The following is a 14,766-nucleotide window of genomic DNA, read 5'->3' as shown; positions in this document are numbered from 1 at the left end:
CAGTAATGTTTTAGGGACATGCTTTCTATACTATGCAAGCATGTATTTGTGCACGCTCGAAGTGCTCGCTCTGTTCTTGGCTTCCTGTGCTCTTCCACATGGAAGATGATCGAGTACTGGACACCACTGACAGGTTAAATCTGTGTTAGTTTTATTTCAGAGGATGCTGATAATCAAGAAGATAACAATTATAATGATAGAGATGTCATTCTTATGTGCATTGAGCAGCTTCCTGAGGGGAATCCCCCCTGACCTTTGCATTTACACCAGACAAGATTATGGGACTGCTTAGTAGCTGTAGCAATAAGGCAGATATCCCTGATGATTAGCGTTAGTCATCACCTGGGTGAACAATCACCTAGGAGACTAAGAAGCTCACCATGACGTCCCAGCCGGAAATGGTGTCACTGGTTAAGAAATACCTCTCAGCTATGAGTCAGTGGCGTTATTGGAGCAGGGGTATTCCCAGTGGCTCTCTGTGCAGTCTTTAAACAAAGGTTAATGTCTGTAGTTGTATGTTTGATGGCTCTGTATCGTGCAACATTTGTCGTTTACTGTTAATGATGTGCTAATTAGCCTGCCACCAATCATAATCAGCTACATAATAAATGGATGGCTCATTATAATTGTAATAGATGAAACTCGTGAGTAATTTAATATCAGCCAACAGTCCACAAGTAGCGTGGACCCGTGGGGCTGACATACCTATGGAGTAGACGTGCGTTATGCTTTTTCAAAGCTCATCACCTTGGGTAATGGGGGGAGCGTGTTATCCCTAGAGCTGCTGAAGTCAAATGCAACAGCACGTAAGGGAGAAAAACTGAGGGATTGTGTGACTGTGTGTTGAACTATTTCTTTAAGAGCACATTTTGTGTTGGTGGACAGGGCACATGTAAGAATATAAGATGAATAACAGCATTATGTAAGAATATGCTAATTAGCCATATGCTCATTTTGCTCATGCTAGTTAGCCAAGTGGAGCTAGTAATGACTTGTTAAGGCAAGCTAGTCTCTACAAAGCTAATGTGTAAGGCTCATTCAGATAAAGAGAACAAAAAATGCGTCAGAATTACGCAGTTTATTTTATGTTGATGATCCAATCTTAAATTAATTAAGTGACTGTGATTGGGGTGATAAGATACTTTTATCTCTCCCTTAAATTCGTTGTGAATCATAGACTATAGAAAACAACATGGACATTTTTTGTCTGTCACCAGCTTAGATTTTAAAGTGTGATGTGGATCTGATTGTGAAGAGAACATGTGAGTAACAAAGTAGGCCAGCTCTAATAGGTATGTTGGATTACTACCCTCATGGGCACTAGCAGGTACCATAATATACAAAATGATTATCTTATTCCATTTAATAAGTTTTTACCGTGGTAATTATCCAAGGGGAACATACATTTGTTTTCACATTGACCTTTCTACAGCTGGATTTCTTTTTTTGAGCCACATTATTTGCTTCCCGCTGGCAAATAAACAGAATGCAGGTTGTATGCTTTGCTTTTCAGACCTGGAAGCTAAGCCCTACAAAGACATTTTTAAAAAGAAAAATAAGTCCAGCATGTTATGCACATTAGATTGGGCAGATTAAGAAAAAACTGCACATCAAAATTCTTCTGTTTTATTTTATTCCTATGCCATGTATGCAATTCCTACACTGGACATCACGTGGATATCAGTGACACTTGGATTATAACATATAACAGAGAGAGTGAGTGGGAAAGAGACAGCCCATGCATAATGAATGGTCCCAGGAGTGTAAGGCTGATACTTGGGCTGTGTCAGCGATATTGCTCTGGGGGAGAAAAACTCAGCGTAATGGCTTAGTCTTGCTCACAAAGTCCCCCAACCAGAAATCAAAAAAAATTATTATAAAGGCCTTCTTTTCTGTACGGTCTATGCTAATAATTAAAACCATGTCTGGTATGAACCTAACTATGGATTTGGAGATTTACCAAACCAACCAGTGGACATGAGAGCCTGGTGCTGCAATGAAAAGTCATCAGCATCGCTAACATGTGACTAATGTGTACATAAATCCTGTGTTTTCCGGAAGCATAGATAATTGGGTTTTATTCTGGAAATTTCCCTTCCTTTTTTTCACCATTGAACTTCAGAAATTTTGCTTGAATCTGTCAGTGGTAGAAATCTCACTTTGCAAGATCAAATAACTTTTTTCACATACTGATTCTGATATTTGTTCTTTTCTCTTTATCTAATTACAGTTTCGATGTGGACAATGGCACATCATCAGGTCGAAGCCCCCTGGACCCAATGGCCAGCCCGGGCTCAGGCCTCATCCTGCAGGCCAATTTTGTCCACAGTCAACGGAGAGAGTCATTCCTCTACCGCTCTGACAGCGACTATGACCTCTCACCCAAGTCCATGTCGCGAAACTCCTCCATTGCCAGTGACATGTGAGTAAATGGTATCTTCTGCTTCCATCCCAACTTTCATAAAATTAACAATAATCCTGTTGAATCCTGATAAATGTCTTCTTCTTCAGCTTGAACTTGAGACCGGTAGAGTTTGGGATTAGTGAGATAACTTTAGTTTTAAATCTGGGTTTGCAAAGTTATGCTGGTTTACTTCTAAAAGAGTTATATAAAGATGATAATTCAATCATAACTGGCATCAGAGCACATTAGGTTGGGTATAACAGATCACAGAAAACCATGACCAGCTGACCAACCCATTCTCTAAAAAAATAGCAGCACAATTTTTAGAAGATCCTGTGTTGCTCAATGCAGGGATAGTGTGAGTGTCTCCAGTTTTGAGAGGAATTTGGATTCTCGGTCATGGTTCCAGCTGAAGGAATAAGGATAAACATGTCCTACACACCTTTTGAATGCATATAAGAAACACTTTTTATAGCGTAAACAGATGTAGTTGCAGAAATATCTTCCTTTGCTTTAATGACAGGACAGAGTGTGCAGTCTTTCCTTTCTGGCTTTGCTTGCAGTATCTGTATTGCTTTGAGCCTTGATTATGTTCTTTTAATTCGTCGTACTATTCCTAGATTAAAGTTTATTCTTCATATGAAAAAATGTGCAGCTGTCCGTGTCTGCGATTATTCATCTGGCGACAGCACCAAGCTTTTTACGTGAACTTGCACACAGCTAAGCCCAAAAAATGTGGATTGACTTACTGTGTTTATAAGCAGTGTCAGGGTCACTGTGACTGCTTAGCATTGTTGTGGCTGTTAGGCTTAGTGGAGCCATGTAACAGAAAGATGTCCCAGGTATTTTCAACTCGCCCTGTAATACAGTCCCCAGGTCTCAAAGCTTCCATCCTTTGGGCCTTATGGAACGTGTGCATGGCCTGCAGATGATTCTGGTGTCATATCTATTCTTGGCCACATTCAGCAGCACAGAAAGGGCACGGTGTAACAAACCATTCACAAGCATCCGTCTATAGGTTTGTTTTCTCAGAGTTACTGGTTTGTGTCTCCTAAAGATAATGGGAAGGATTTGTGCTCTGAAATGTTCACTTTTATGTCTTTGTTTTATCATTTATCTTTTATAATCGTGATTTTACATTATCTTACAGCTGTAGCAAAGAACTCAGACTTCCCAGTAACACACAAATCAGCTGGTATCTCCAGGGTCAGAGTATATATATTGATAGCTCTTTCGTGTTTCCCACACAATGGTGCCTATCCAGTTACATGTACTGTACACTTTGTGCTACAGGAAATAAAAATATTGACAAAAAGAGCACTTGGATCTGCCCGAAGGAATGACAAATAGACAAAAGGATGAATAATAAGGAGTTGCAGTAACCTTAGACCTTGTTCTTGCTGCTGCTTTTTGCTCTGTGGTATTACACTAGTTACCATGTTTTAAAAAAACCTGCATGTTTCTCTCTTTTACATCTTACAGGATGAAATTTGGAAGTACAATAAGAAAGCTTTATGAAATACTTAATAGCATAGCTTTATAAACATAAATCCAGGTCAAGTCAATGGAAGGAAATTGTTTTCAGCGACCTCTAAAGTTCAGAACTCTCCAGAAATTATAGGAAAACTCAAAATTCCATCCATCCATTATCTTCCGCTTATCCTCATTACAGTCACAGGGGCTGGAGCCTATCCCAGCTTCTCTCGAAATAGAGGTAGGACAGGATGTATCCCCCCCCCCGTCGCGCCCCTGCCTGTTACATTTAAAAAACAGAAGTCGACCCAAAGTGCTTTTATTTAGTGGAATTTGCAAATTGATGACATTTGCTTTATAAATCGAAATAGACTGCTTTCCCATAAGCTGCCTTTTTAGGTTAAAACTACTGGTATCAGTATTGGTAGTGCCATTACTGGCCTTGTATTTGCTGTCAGATCGATACCAAAATTTGCAGTATTTACTGCACTGGTGCTGCCAGGTGTTCGCAGAGCAGAGCCGTGGGGTTGTTCAGCAGTGCAGTAAAGCAAAGAGGCTCTGTGACACTAATCATCACCTGAAGCTGTTTATGGTGTTCACATAACTTGGAGGTCAGCAGGTACTGACTCAAAGTTTACTGATTAAATTTATTTTACCTTGGTTGACTGAGAAAGGCTTTTCTCTCCCTTAACAGTGTTCACTGAGGTGTCCTTAAGCAAGGCTCATAAACCCCAGCTCCAGGAGCAGCGTGTCTAGCGACAATAAAAAAAAATGGGGGCAATCAGTGAAGACAAGACAGAAATGTGCTTAGCTAACTTTTACCTGGGTAAATAAAAGTCAGTAAAAACATGAAAGAAGAACTTAATGATCCCTATAGGTGTAGATAGGGGCAAAGAAATGGAAAGAAGAGGTGCAAAAACAGCTTCCATGTTTTACATTATCCAGTACCATGAGAATAGGTTTGGTAGTTACTGCAAATGTCATTGAGCTACCTTACGTGTACAGTTACACAACAATAAAGCCCCTCAGTTCTCTCACTGAAGCCTAATACTGCCTTTAAACTATTGAACATTGTGAAGTATATGGCCTCCTCTGATTTGTGAACATAGGGACAAAGGCATGGAAATGAATCACCCTTCTGCTGCTGAATCATTATCATTATACTGTGAGTCTGCGTCTAACATAAAACTCTCTCTGTTTCTTCCAGTCATGGTGATGACATGATTGTAACACCCTTTGCACAGGTGAGCGGTTGCACCAGTTTTGATGTCTTGACGCCTTACATACTGCCATAATGTGACGTTCAATTCTGTCATGTCCCCCTCAGGTTCTTGCAAGCTTGAGAACTGTACGAAACAACTTTGGTGCATTAACTAACCTACAACAAGACAGAACATCCAATAAGTAAGTTTGGAAGGCTGTAAAGCTTTACTGAAACAAAACCTTGCTGTAGTGAGAGGACTCTAATAATCAGTGTGACCAGCTTATGATATCTGATCACAGTCACCTTATGGCTGAGTTGTTCTACTCTGCATGTGGCAGTAATTTGTCATTCACATCCAGTGGCGGTCCTAGCCTGTTTGGCGCCCTGGGCGAACTCTCCCTCTGGCGCCCCCCCCCCCCCCCCCCCCCACACACACACACACACACATAAAACATATTAAGGATTGTACATTAACAAAAAACTGTTGTCGGAACCATACTGAATTTCACCAGAGAGACACACACACACATATGAAAAGAGAGAGAGTATGCATAGTATGCAAACGGCTACCAAACAGCCATCATAATTCATCATACAATGAGAACAGGACCAATCAACAACTGACAATGACTAATTAATATTAAAATCTGTAACATACTGTATTGTTTGGAGTTTAGTCTGTTACTGTAACCCACATAATTTCCTTAATTTAATAAAGTATTCTGATTCTGATGGTTTCAGGATGACCTGCCATTATCCAATGACACATCTGCTTACCTGTATCTTTTGCTCGTTTCTCCTCCTCTTCTTTTCTCCTTTTTCTAAACTGAGCACCTGATGGCTTTGAACTTTTCTTGTCCATCTTCCATTGGTTTTAATTTTGCACTCCAATATGAACACAAATCCCCCAACTCGAGGATCGCCACGACATAACCTAATAGACCTACACCTTAATTCACAGACTCGCTTTGTCTAGGGTTTATTTCTGGGATTTCGCACAACTCAGGACTCAAAACATCAATACATAATGGGCTTGGATTTACAACACTATGAATGAAATGTGCTTTGTTTCGAAGCAGCCGGCCCCTCCCCTTTCGACGGGTTGTGTGTTTGAGACTTTAAATCATCAAACTGTAAAATAGAAATTTTAAATTGTTACCCCTCTCTTTACCCCTGGTCCTAAAGTGTATGTTTATTTTCTTACTCTTCTTATATTTATTGTTTGTTTACTTGCACTGCTGTAACTGGAGCCTCGTCGTCTCGTCTCTCTATATACTGGACTGTATGTAGCGGAGATGACAGTAAAGTTTACTTTGACTTCAGCAGCAGGCTGTTTGTCTGGTGTTTTTGTTGGTTTGTTTGTTTTTATTTTGTTTTATTTTGCGAGTTGGTTATTAGATGCTGCTTCAGCCAGCCAGAGAATCCCCCGCCGCCCCGTCCTCTCCTCCCTGTGCCGCACGCAGCAGGCGCACCTTGCAAACGGAGGGCGCCCTTACTCCCAGCAAATGGGCGATAGAAAACCGATCGGTGCCTGTGCCATTCCTAATATGCGCTGGCATGACGTCAGGGCAGCATGAGAACGAGCAATTTTTAAAAAAAAAATTTTTTGCCGATGCCCGTGATGCCAACCCCCACCACGATGCTGCCCCGGGCAACCGCCCGTGTCGCCCGTATCAAGAACCGCTACTGTTCACATCCTTCACCTGCCTGCACTGTCTCCAGTGCTCACACATAGTCGGGCTTTGCTCGCCCTCTGCTGGATATATTCAGTATTACAACAACAGTGTGACTGTTGTAATAGTCACAAAAAACCAGCAAAAGGAGATTACGTTTCTTTACTTACTGTTATTTTTAGAGTTAATAACCGACTGTTTTGTGTGGCTCTTTGTTTCCCCCATGACAGAAGATCACCCATGTGTAACCCACCACCTATCACCAAGACCACCTTCACAGGTACGTAGACAGAAGAACGGCATGACTTGATGATATCTTTGTCTACTGTGTGTCCTTGTGTGTACGCGTGTGGTTCACAGCACTTTGTAAAGCAGTATTTACCTCACTTTGGCACACAGGGATCTCTAGTGCGGAAGCAGATGATAAGCAACGATAGTGAAATACAGATAATAACTTAAAATATGTAATAAATGGCTCATTCATTGTCTAAAAGCTGGTGATCAATTCTGAGTAGAACTAAAAGGAGAGCCTTACCAGAGTAGTCTCATCCATAACTGAAACTGGGATTAAATAGTTTATAGTAACAAAACGGAAGCGCTATCATTATCATGATGTCTTTTATCAGTTTTAAGATGATAAATATGATAACAATGAAGGGCTGTCAAGCACACAAAAAGTTGTGCAATAAGTCCAAACAAACAAACAAACCCATGAGCCAGAATATAAATATGAACTGTATATTTCACAGAGAAGTGGTTCACAGCAACAATAATTAGACTGTCCGATAGTATGGTGAAGTGTTTGTTTTTATTTGGTAACACGTCTCTATTCTAAGAAGCACTCATGGGGCTGTAGCAACAGACAGATCACTGTTCCCATAACAGATTAATAGGTTGTGTGTGTGTGTGTGTATATATATATATAGTAATACTTGTCTTGGATAACCTAATGTGTTGAACACATTGGACAGATACCCTGTACTGCACAGATTGTCTGGTCTGCTTTAAGTGTTTTTGTTGTGAGGAAGACATGGCACAGACAGTGTTAGCTGGCTAGAATAGACTTGCCCTTGACAGTCACTTTGCTTTTTAGCAGTGTCAATGGCTGCAACCCAGCTTGTGTTTGCAGGAAAGACCAAATAAACTTCACCATTAATAAATAATTTCACTGTGCATTGCTCGGTAAAATGATCATGAGCGCGCACGCACAAACACATGGACATAGATATGCTCAATAAAAGGACAAAACTATATATTATTCTATATATTTATAATAGTCATTTATTAAGGGTGCCAAATTTTTGCTTACTCTTGTATTTGTGGGCAATCCTTACAGATGTTAAAATCGAAATCTCAAGACTTACCAACCTGCTTATATATTAAGAACCACTGACATCGTGCTATATTTAGAAAATAATCTGGTGCACAGCCCTGCCATAAACTGGTGACAGCTGTGAGTCATGAGCATAATTATTTGAGACTATTGACTGATACTTGTAACGCAAAGGCTTATTGAGCCTGCAACAAGTCGCATTGCAGAGAAAGACAATAAAGGGAGTATAATTAAAATTAAGTCGGTAAATCAGTCAAGGAGAAGATGCTGGTCAATAAAAGTGAGATTGCATGTAGGGCTCTTTGCCCCTTCCTCTGCTTGTCTTTCCATCTTTAGCTTCCTGCCCCTGCTTGCCAGAGCAGTTTTTTTTTTCTTCTGTTATCGGAAAGATGCACTAATAGTTCTTTGACCTTTTACCTGTTGTGGATGAGAATAGTTGCTGGTTAAAGTAAAGAGGGAGAGACAGACAACGATTTCAAGTTTCAAGCAATGCAGGCAGGCAGTAATTTGCATAATTGATTCAAACGGTTATGGCAGCTTTTTAAACATTTAGGCACTGAGGTGAGTTTAAAGAGATGCACGTGTCACTCGCATTCAGTATTCAACACAGTAGAATTATGTTTTTGGTTACATTCATTCTTTTTCCTTTTTTTATTGCACGCGATGCGGCCAGAAGCTATTTTCAAAGCTGATGCTAAACTCAGTGTCACAAGAGCTGTCCTTCCTCCCGAGCTCTGCGTTCTCCTTCCTTTTCCTCCTTGCTGCTCCTCTTCCTCTCTCTTCTTCTCATCGTCTCCCACTCCAACTTCACTGTCAAGCTGTTCCGGTACATAGTTTGGCTGCAGCCCTGCGTCTGTGCAGCAGAGTGGCCTCTCTGAGCGCCGGTGTCTGATGTCGCACTAAGCATGAGAAGAATGTCATTGACGTCAGTGCAGTTGCTGTCAGAAAGAGTAGCACCCCAGCCACTGACACCACACCAGGGAGAGAGACACCGAGAGAGAAAAGGAGACTGAGGGGAAGCGAAGCGAGAGACAAAAAATAGGAGCAAGAGAGAGAGAGAGAGAGAGAGACAAAGAGGGGAAGGATGATCAGTGGAGAAGTGTGGGAGAGGAAGGGGACTAATGGAAGCAGGGTGGGAAAGATTTGTCAAAGACAATGAAGCGGGATAGGGGTTCAGAGTATGAGGTCATAGAAAGGCATTGTTGTGCACAAAACAGACCCATATGGTAACAAAATTAGTGTGCATCTCTTCCAAATATAAAGCATGAGATATTAATAAAATTTACTTATCTTGTCCTACTTGTGCAATCGAGAGCTATGAACTTGAAAACTTAACTGTACACATTTACATCAGTAAAGTCAATATGAAGACAGAGCAGTGTTTCCCAAAGGCTTTAAGGCACTTTAAACACTTCCTACAAATGGTAAGTTGATATGGCATCACGAAACTAAATGTAGTCCTCGTGTGTTTTAATCTGCCGCTGCCTTGTCTGTGTAACTGAATTATGGCTTTAGTGACCACACATCACAGATCACATTGCATTAAACCCCTGTGTGCTTTCCTAAATTAGTTAAGGCATCAATATTAATTGGCTTCTGACAAGGTGACATTTTCTGCTAACATAGGCTGACTTTGAGAGGTGCATGTCTTTGATCTCAAACGAAAAGAAAAGGATACCGTGGCACTGCGATGTCGGGCTCATCACGCTAAACCGCTGCCATCTTCACCATATGGTCTGCCATCTATTTGTTTACCTCTCTCTTTTGGTGTATTTGTATGCTGAGCACATATTGGCATGCATGCACACTCAGTATAGGGAGCTCCCAGCTCTGGCTTCTCACTTCCAGCAGTCCAGTCCATGTTTTGATGATCTCCCTTCCCCATCCACAGTGCGGTCCTCTCAGGCTTTAGGTACAGCTTGGGGAGAGCAGCACGTTTGGCTACCAGGGACGCTGAAGCAACAGCAGCCCACCCCCTATACACACACACACACACACACACACACAGCATCCATAGGAAACACTGTCCAGCGTACACACACAGCACTGGATTATACCCTTTGCTTCCCGGATACCATGGATGTTTTCATTGGCAGAGAGGCTATGGAGACAAAATCATGATGTGTTATGGTTAGCATTTTGTCTGGTGTGAGTGTGCATGTGTATGCATGTGTGCGTCTGTTGGTGTCCGTGTTTTTGTATGTGTGTGTGTCTGTGAGATGTATTTCTTAACCATGTCAAGTTGCTGTGAACGATCTTGTGTTTGTTCCACCCTGGACAATAGTGACATGGATCTTGCCTGGTTCTGAGCCTCTCACTGGATCCTCTTTTCCCTGATCCCCGTCTTCGCTCCATCCCTCCTATGGCAGACATGGGCCTGCTAAGCAGACTGTTGTTCATCTTGCTACATGACTGGAATTATACTTCTCTTATGAATCATACAGTAAACCCTATACACCCAGATCACTGAGTAGAATATGTGTGCTGTGTATGAGTGATAGTGAGGAAGTCTGTTTTTCTGCTGTTGCTCTCTTTGCTCTGTGGTTTACGTCTCTATTCTCTGCCGATGTTTCCTTACTGTTAACGAGCATCTGGACACACTGAATTGACTCGGGGTGGCTGTTTGCCATCCATCTCTCACAGCCATACTCCCAGGGATTGTATCTGACTTAAAAGGAAGAAGCCGGGAACTGTGGGACTGCGGTGAAGGTTTCTTTTCTCCATGGGGAATCAATGAGCTTGGCTACAGCTGACCTCTGCTCATCTGCGGGTTAGGATACGGGACATAAAGGCCCTGCTCCCACGCCCCCCACCCCTACCCCCTCAGCTGGCTCACCTGTCCAGTATGAAGAGTCACCCATGTGTCTACTCGGGGTATCCCAGCTTAGCTGTTTGTGGGGTGGGAGACCCCGGGCCTGGACCGTCCACTAGCCCTCTGAAGCGGGTCCTTACTGATCCCCTGCCCTCCTGTCTTGCCCCTGCAGAGGAGGCCTACCAGAAACTGGCCACTGAGACCCTGGAGGAGCTGGACTGGTGCCTGGACCAGCTGGAGACGCTGCAGACGAGACACTCAGTCAGTGAGATGGCTTCAAACAAGGTAAGAATAGCTTAAAAGTTGTTGTTGTGGGTTTTTTTTTTTTTAAATTCATGGCAGTATATGTTATAAGTATTCTCTGTCTCTGTAATGTGGAAGTTGCTTCCTGGGTTTCACTTTAGTGTTTGTCTGCTTTGTTTTAATTTTGTGGCGTTTGAGCAAAATATAGTGTAGTGCTGATGCTGTGTGGGACATGCAGTACACTGTATGTGCTAAACTCTACTTGAAGTTGCACTTTTACAAATATTTACAGTATATACAGAGTTTCCTGCAGATTGAAAGTGCTAAGAAGCTAAACTACTAAATGAAGCTTGACTGCTTAACAGAACTGCGTTCAATGATTAACTTTATATATCTTTTAAAAAGAAATTGTGCAGCACACTTTCATGGGAGTTGTCATGTTGCTAACCCACGCCTGTGTTTTTACACGTCCATCTAAAAGAAAAAGAAATGTAAAAATAGAGTCATTTTACTCATCTTATACAAAACTCTTGTATAAGTTTAAATGCCGTAATGGCTTGGTTTTTTTCTTGGACAAAGCTTATGTCACTTTTAGCACTGCATTAGCAAACTAACAAACAATAGTGAGATCCATTGTATCACAGGCTGTCGATGTAGTTGATTTTAAACATAATTCCATTGTCTTTAGACCTCCTCATCCCTAATAATGACTCGTTATGAACCCACTGTAAAAGCAGCACTGTAGAAACTTGATTCTTCCACATTTTGTTTGTTTTTGTGTGTGTGGTTGATCTATGTGCTGCTTGATTATGTGGTTTAATGTCTTTCTTAATACTCGTCAGTCATTGCACCGCACATTGGTCTGTTTATGTTGTATGGTCTATATCGCCAGTGTGTGAATGTGTGTGTGAATGGGTGAATGACTGAATGTAGTGTAAAGCGCTTTGGGGTCCTATGGACTAGAAAAGCGCTATACAAATGCAGGCCATTTACCATTTACCATTTATATATGTTAGCGATAGCATCGTCATGCAAGCGAGGAGTTTTGGTATGAGCATGCTCAGTCGCTTCCACTGCGTGTGTGTGTCCGTGTGTGTGAGAGTGTTAGTGTGCTGCTCTGAATGCTGATCAGCTCTGGGCTGTGGTGATGTCACACACTGTGATGTCACACGAGGTGGGACGAACCAAGAGGAGAGACAGACAAAGGAATCAAACAAAAAGCACAGGTTCACCTCTGATGTTAGTGCGATCACACACATCACGCTGCACATCTACCTCATTTAAATTTTAAAAAATCACTTCTTTAAAAAGAGAGAGAGAGAGAGAGAGAGAGAGAGAGAGAGAGAGAGAGAGAGAGAGAGAGAGAGAGAGGGAGAGAGGTAAAAGAAAAACTGTAACATGCTCTCTTTTATCAGCACAGCTATCTTTGGTCGTCATGGCAACAGCCACAGGCTCAGCCGCCCTGCTATCTCACTCCAGCAATGCACACATACACACTCACACACGTACAGACAAAGACATCACATGTAATACAGTCGCTACATCTCCCACACATGCCCGCAGACTTTAACATCGGTGTTTAAAGGTATCCTCAGCTCATCGTCGAGATAAATAAAAGAAACCAAAAAAAAAAAAGATTGAATTCATTTGAGGAAAATGGAATAAAATTACGGAAAAATCACTTCTCTCAGTGTTTGGGACCATTGTTAAAACTCACCGCCCATAAAGTACAGTTCCTTGTGGGTTCCCATTCATCATCTCTGCTCTCAAATCAGGTCACAATATATTCTGGTGAAATACTGCACGTCACCTCGGAATATCACTATTCCCAAGGTTACTCTGTTAGGCTTAGAGGCTGCTGTAACAGTAGGTTAGGCAAGGTCAGTTTGCCCTCCAGGACATTCGTACTGCCATTCTACTTAATGCACTTTCACACAGTAGCTAAAAACACACACAGCACACACACCCACCAAATGAAACAAGTCGTTTGCAGTTGTAACACCTTCTTTGACATTAAAAGTGCACATGTCTCTGCAACCCAGTATCACGGCAAAACCTGTAATAGAATCGCTGAGCCACTGGCATAGCTTGTCCATTTCCAGCTTTGACTCTTAGACATTATTAACACAGTTACACGGACAATATGTACATATTAGCCACCTAGCTTAATCGATTCTACTGATTAAGGACCCTGAAATGTACTTCACATGTTTTTTTTACTCACTACTGACTTCTTGGCTTTTTTAAAATTATTATTATTATTATTATTATCTCCCCCTGCTGGTAATTCAACTTCTGCATGTGTGTCTATTTCACCCTTTTGCAGAGGCAAAGTGTGAAATTGACACACGTCTAACAGACAGCGTGTCTATTAGACGCTTTGCTGTAATCTCGTATAGGTCTCTGAGGTGACACTTGTTGGTTCTCTGTGGGTTCAAGTTCAGGATACTCCCGTGGTTAGATATTTTTCCTTTGTGTGTGATTAAGTATTTCGGGGATTCTTTTGCTCTTCTGTAAGATCGATGTGCACTAGTCAAGTCTGATTAGCGTTGGCTGTTTTCTCATTTGAAATATCAGGGTGTCATGCTTGGATGTTCAGGTTCGAAGGTGTCCTTTTTACTAAAGGCAAGAACTCTTTCCCCCTTTTGGACTCCTACTATGGGCAACTGTTGTTACTCTTTTCTGAACTGAGTGGTTTCTTCCAGAACAAAATGACAAGGTGTGAATCAGAAGTTAGTGATTGTGATCTTTTTGTATACAACTTACTAGGGCGTCCCTTGGAAAAACCTAGAACCTATTCTGATGGTCGTCAAAAATTGTCTTTATTGATGTTTATTGAGGTCTCAGAACTCGTCATTAAGGGTACTGGGGAGGTGATCAAATGTCTTTTTATGTGGGAAGGAGTTAAGACTTGTGTATTTTGGTTGTGTCGTGATCTCATCTGCGGATCTCCTGGCATATGGCAAGTGACTCATTAAAACTTTCTTTCTGTTTTTCTGGCATCACCGTTTTAGTAAGTCTGATTCACTTGCAGTGCGACTGGTGCCACACCTGAACAAGAATCTGGATCGTGTCACTTCTCTTTTTAACCTAAACCTGTAAGGTTGAGCTTCCCTGTCTTTTGCAAATCAGCAGCAGCCAGTGGGTGTTGGTGGATATCTTCTGTTTTCATAATGACTCTCTAATTGTTGCAGCAGGTAAAGTAAATACCAAAGTCTGTAATATGGACCTGTGCTAAATTATGCTTTTCCTGTTATATATGTACACTGCTATAATGGCAGGTGCTGCTATTAAATGTGGCCAAAGTTTCAAATAATGAGGCCAACAGACAATATGTGCAAGTATAACCAGTAACTGATTATATCTCCTCCACTTGTTGCAGTGATACTTTTAAATGATTAAAAGTATTATTCTTTTGATATTTCACTATTAGTGTTTCTTAGCAGCTCATTTCAAGAAAGAGCAAGAGGTTCCTTAGGAAACACCTAGTTTAGCAGCCTCACATCACTGATCTCAGATCTGTGCGAGGAGAGGTTTCTACTTTTTCTGAATAACATGTAGCTTCCCTTAAGAATTCAAACTGTCTTGTCCCTAAAAGTTGGATCTAGTTCAGCGAGGAGGGCT

General features: G+C 41.5%; 1 protein-coding gene across 9 annotated transcripts in view; it reads left to right on the top strand.

The window, feature by feature from the left end:
- The window catches only part of pde4d (phosphodiesterase 4D, cAMP-specific), a 207,250-nt gene that overhangs the window by 179,993 nt on the left and 12,491 nt on the right, over positions 1–14,766 (top strand). For all 9 annotated transcript variants that reach the window (XM_004547216.6, XM_076890942.1, XM_023155644.3 and 6 more), the window contains 5 exons: positions 2,231–2,422; positions 5,085–5,121; positions 5,205–5,281; positions 6,985–7,034; positions 11,072–11,184. In XM_004547216.6, the coding sequence (XP_004547273.2) occupies positions 2,231–2,422; positions 5,085–5,121; positions 5,205–5,281; positions 6,985–7,034; positions 11,072–11,184 (469 nt within the window). The remainder of the gene's footprint in view (positions 1–2,230; positions 2,423–5,084; positions 5,122–5,204; positions 5,282–6,984; positions 7,035–11,071; positions 11,185–14,766) is intronic.

This window comes from Maylandia zebra, linkage group LG12 (genome assembly GCF_041146795.1).
Source record: "Maylandia zebra isolate NMK-2024a linkage group LG12, Mzebra_GT3a, whole genome shotgun sequence".
Classification (NCBI taxonomy): domain Eukaryota; kingdom Metazoa; phylum Chordata; class Actinopteri; order Cichliformes; family Cichlidae; genus Maylandia; species Maylandia zebra.
The sequence above is the reverse complement of the archived record's forward strand: the minus strand, read 5'-3'. Positions and strand labels throughout refer to the sequence as shown.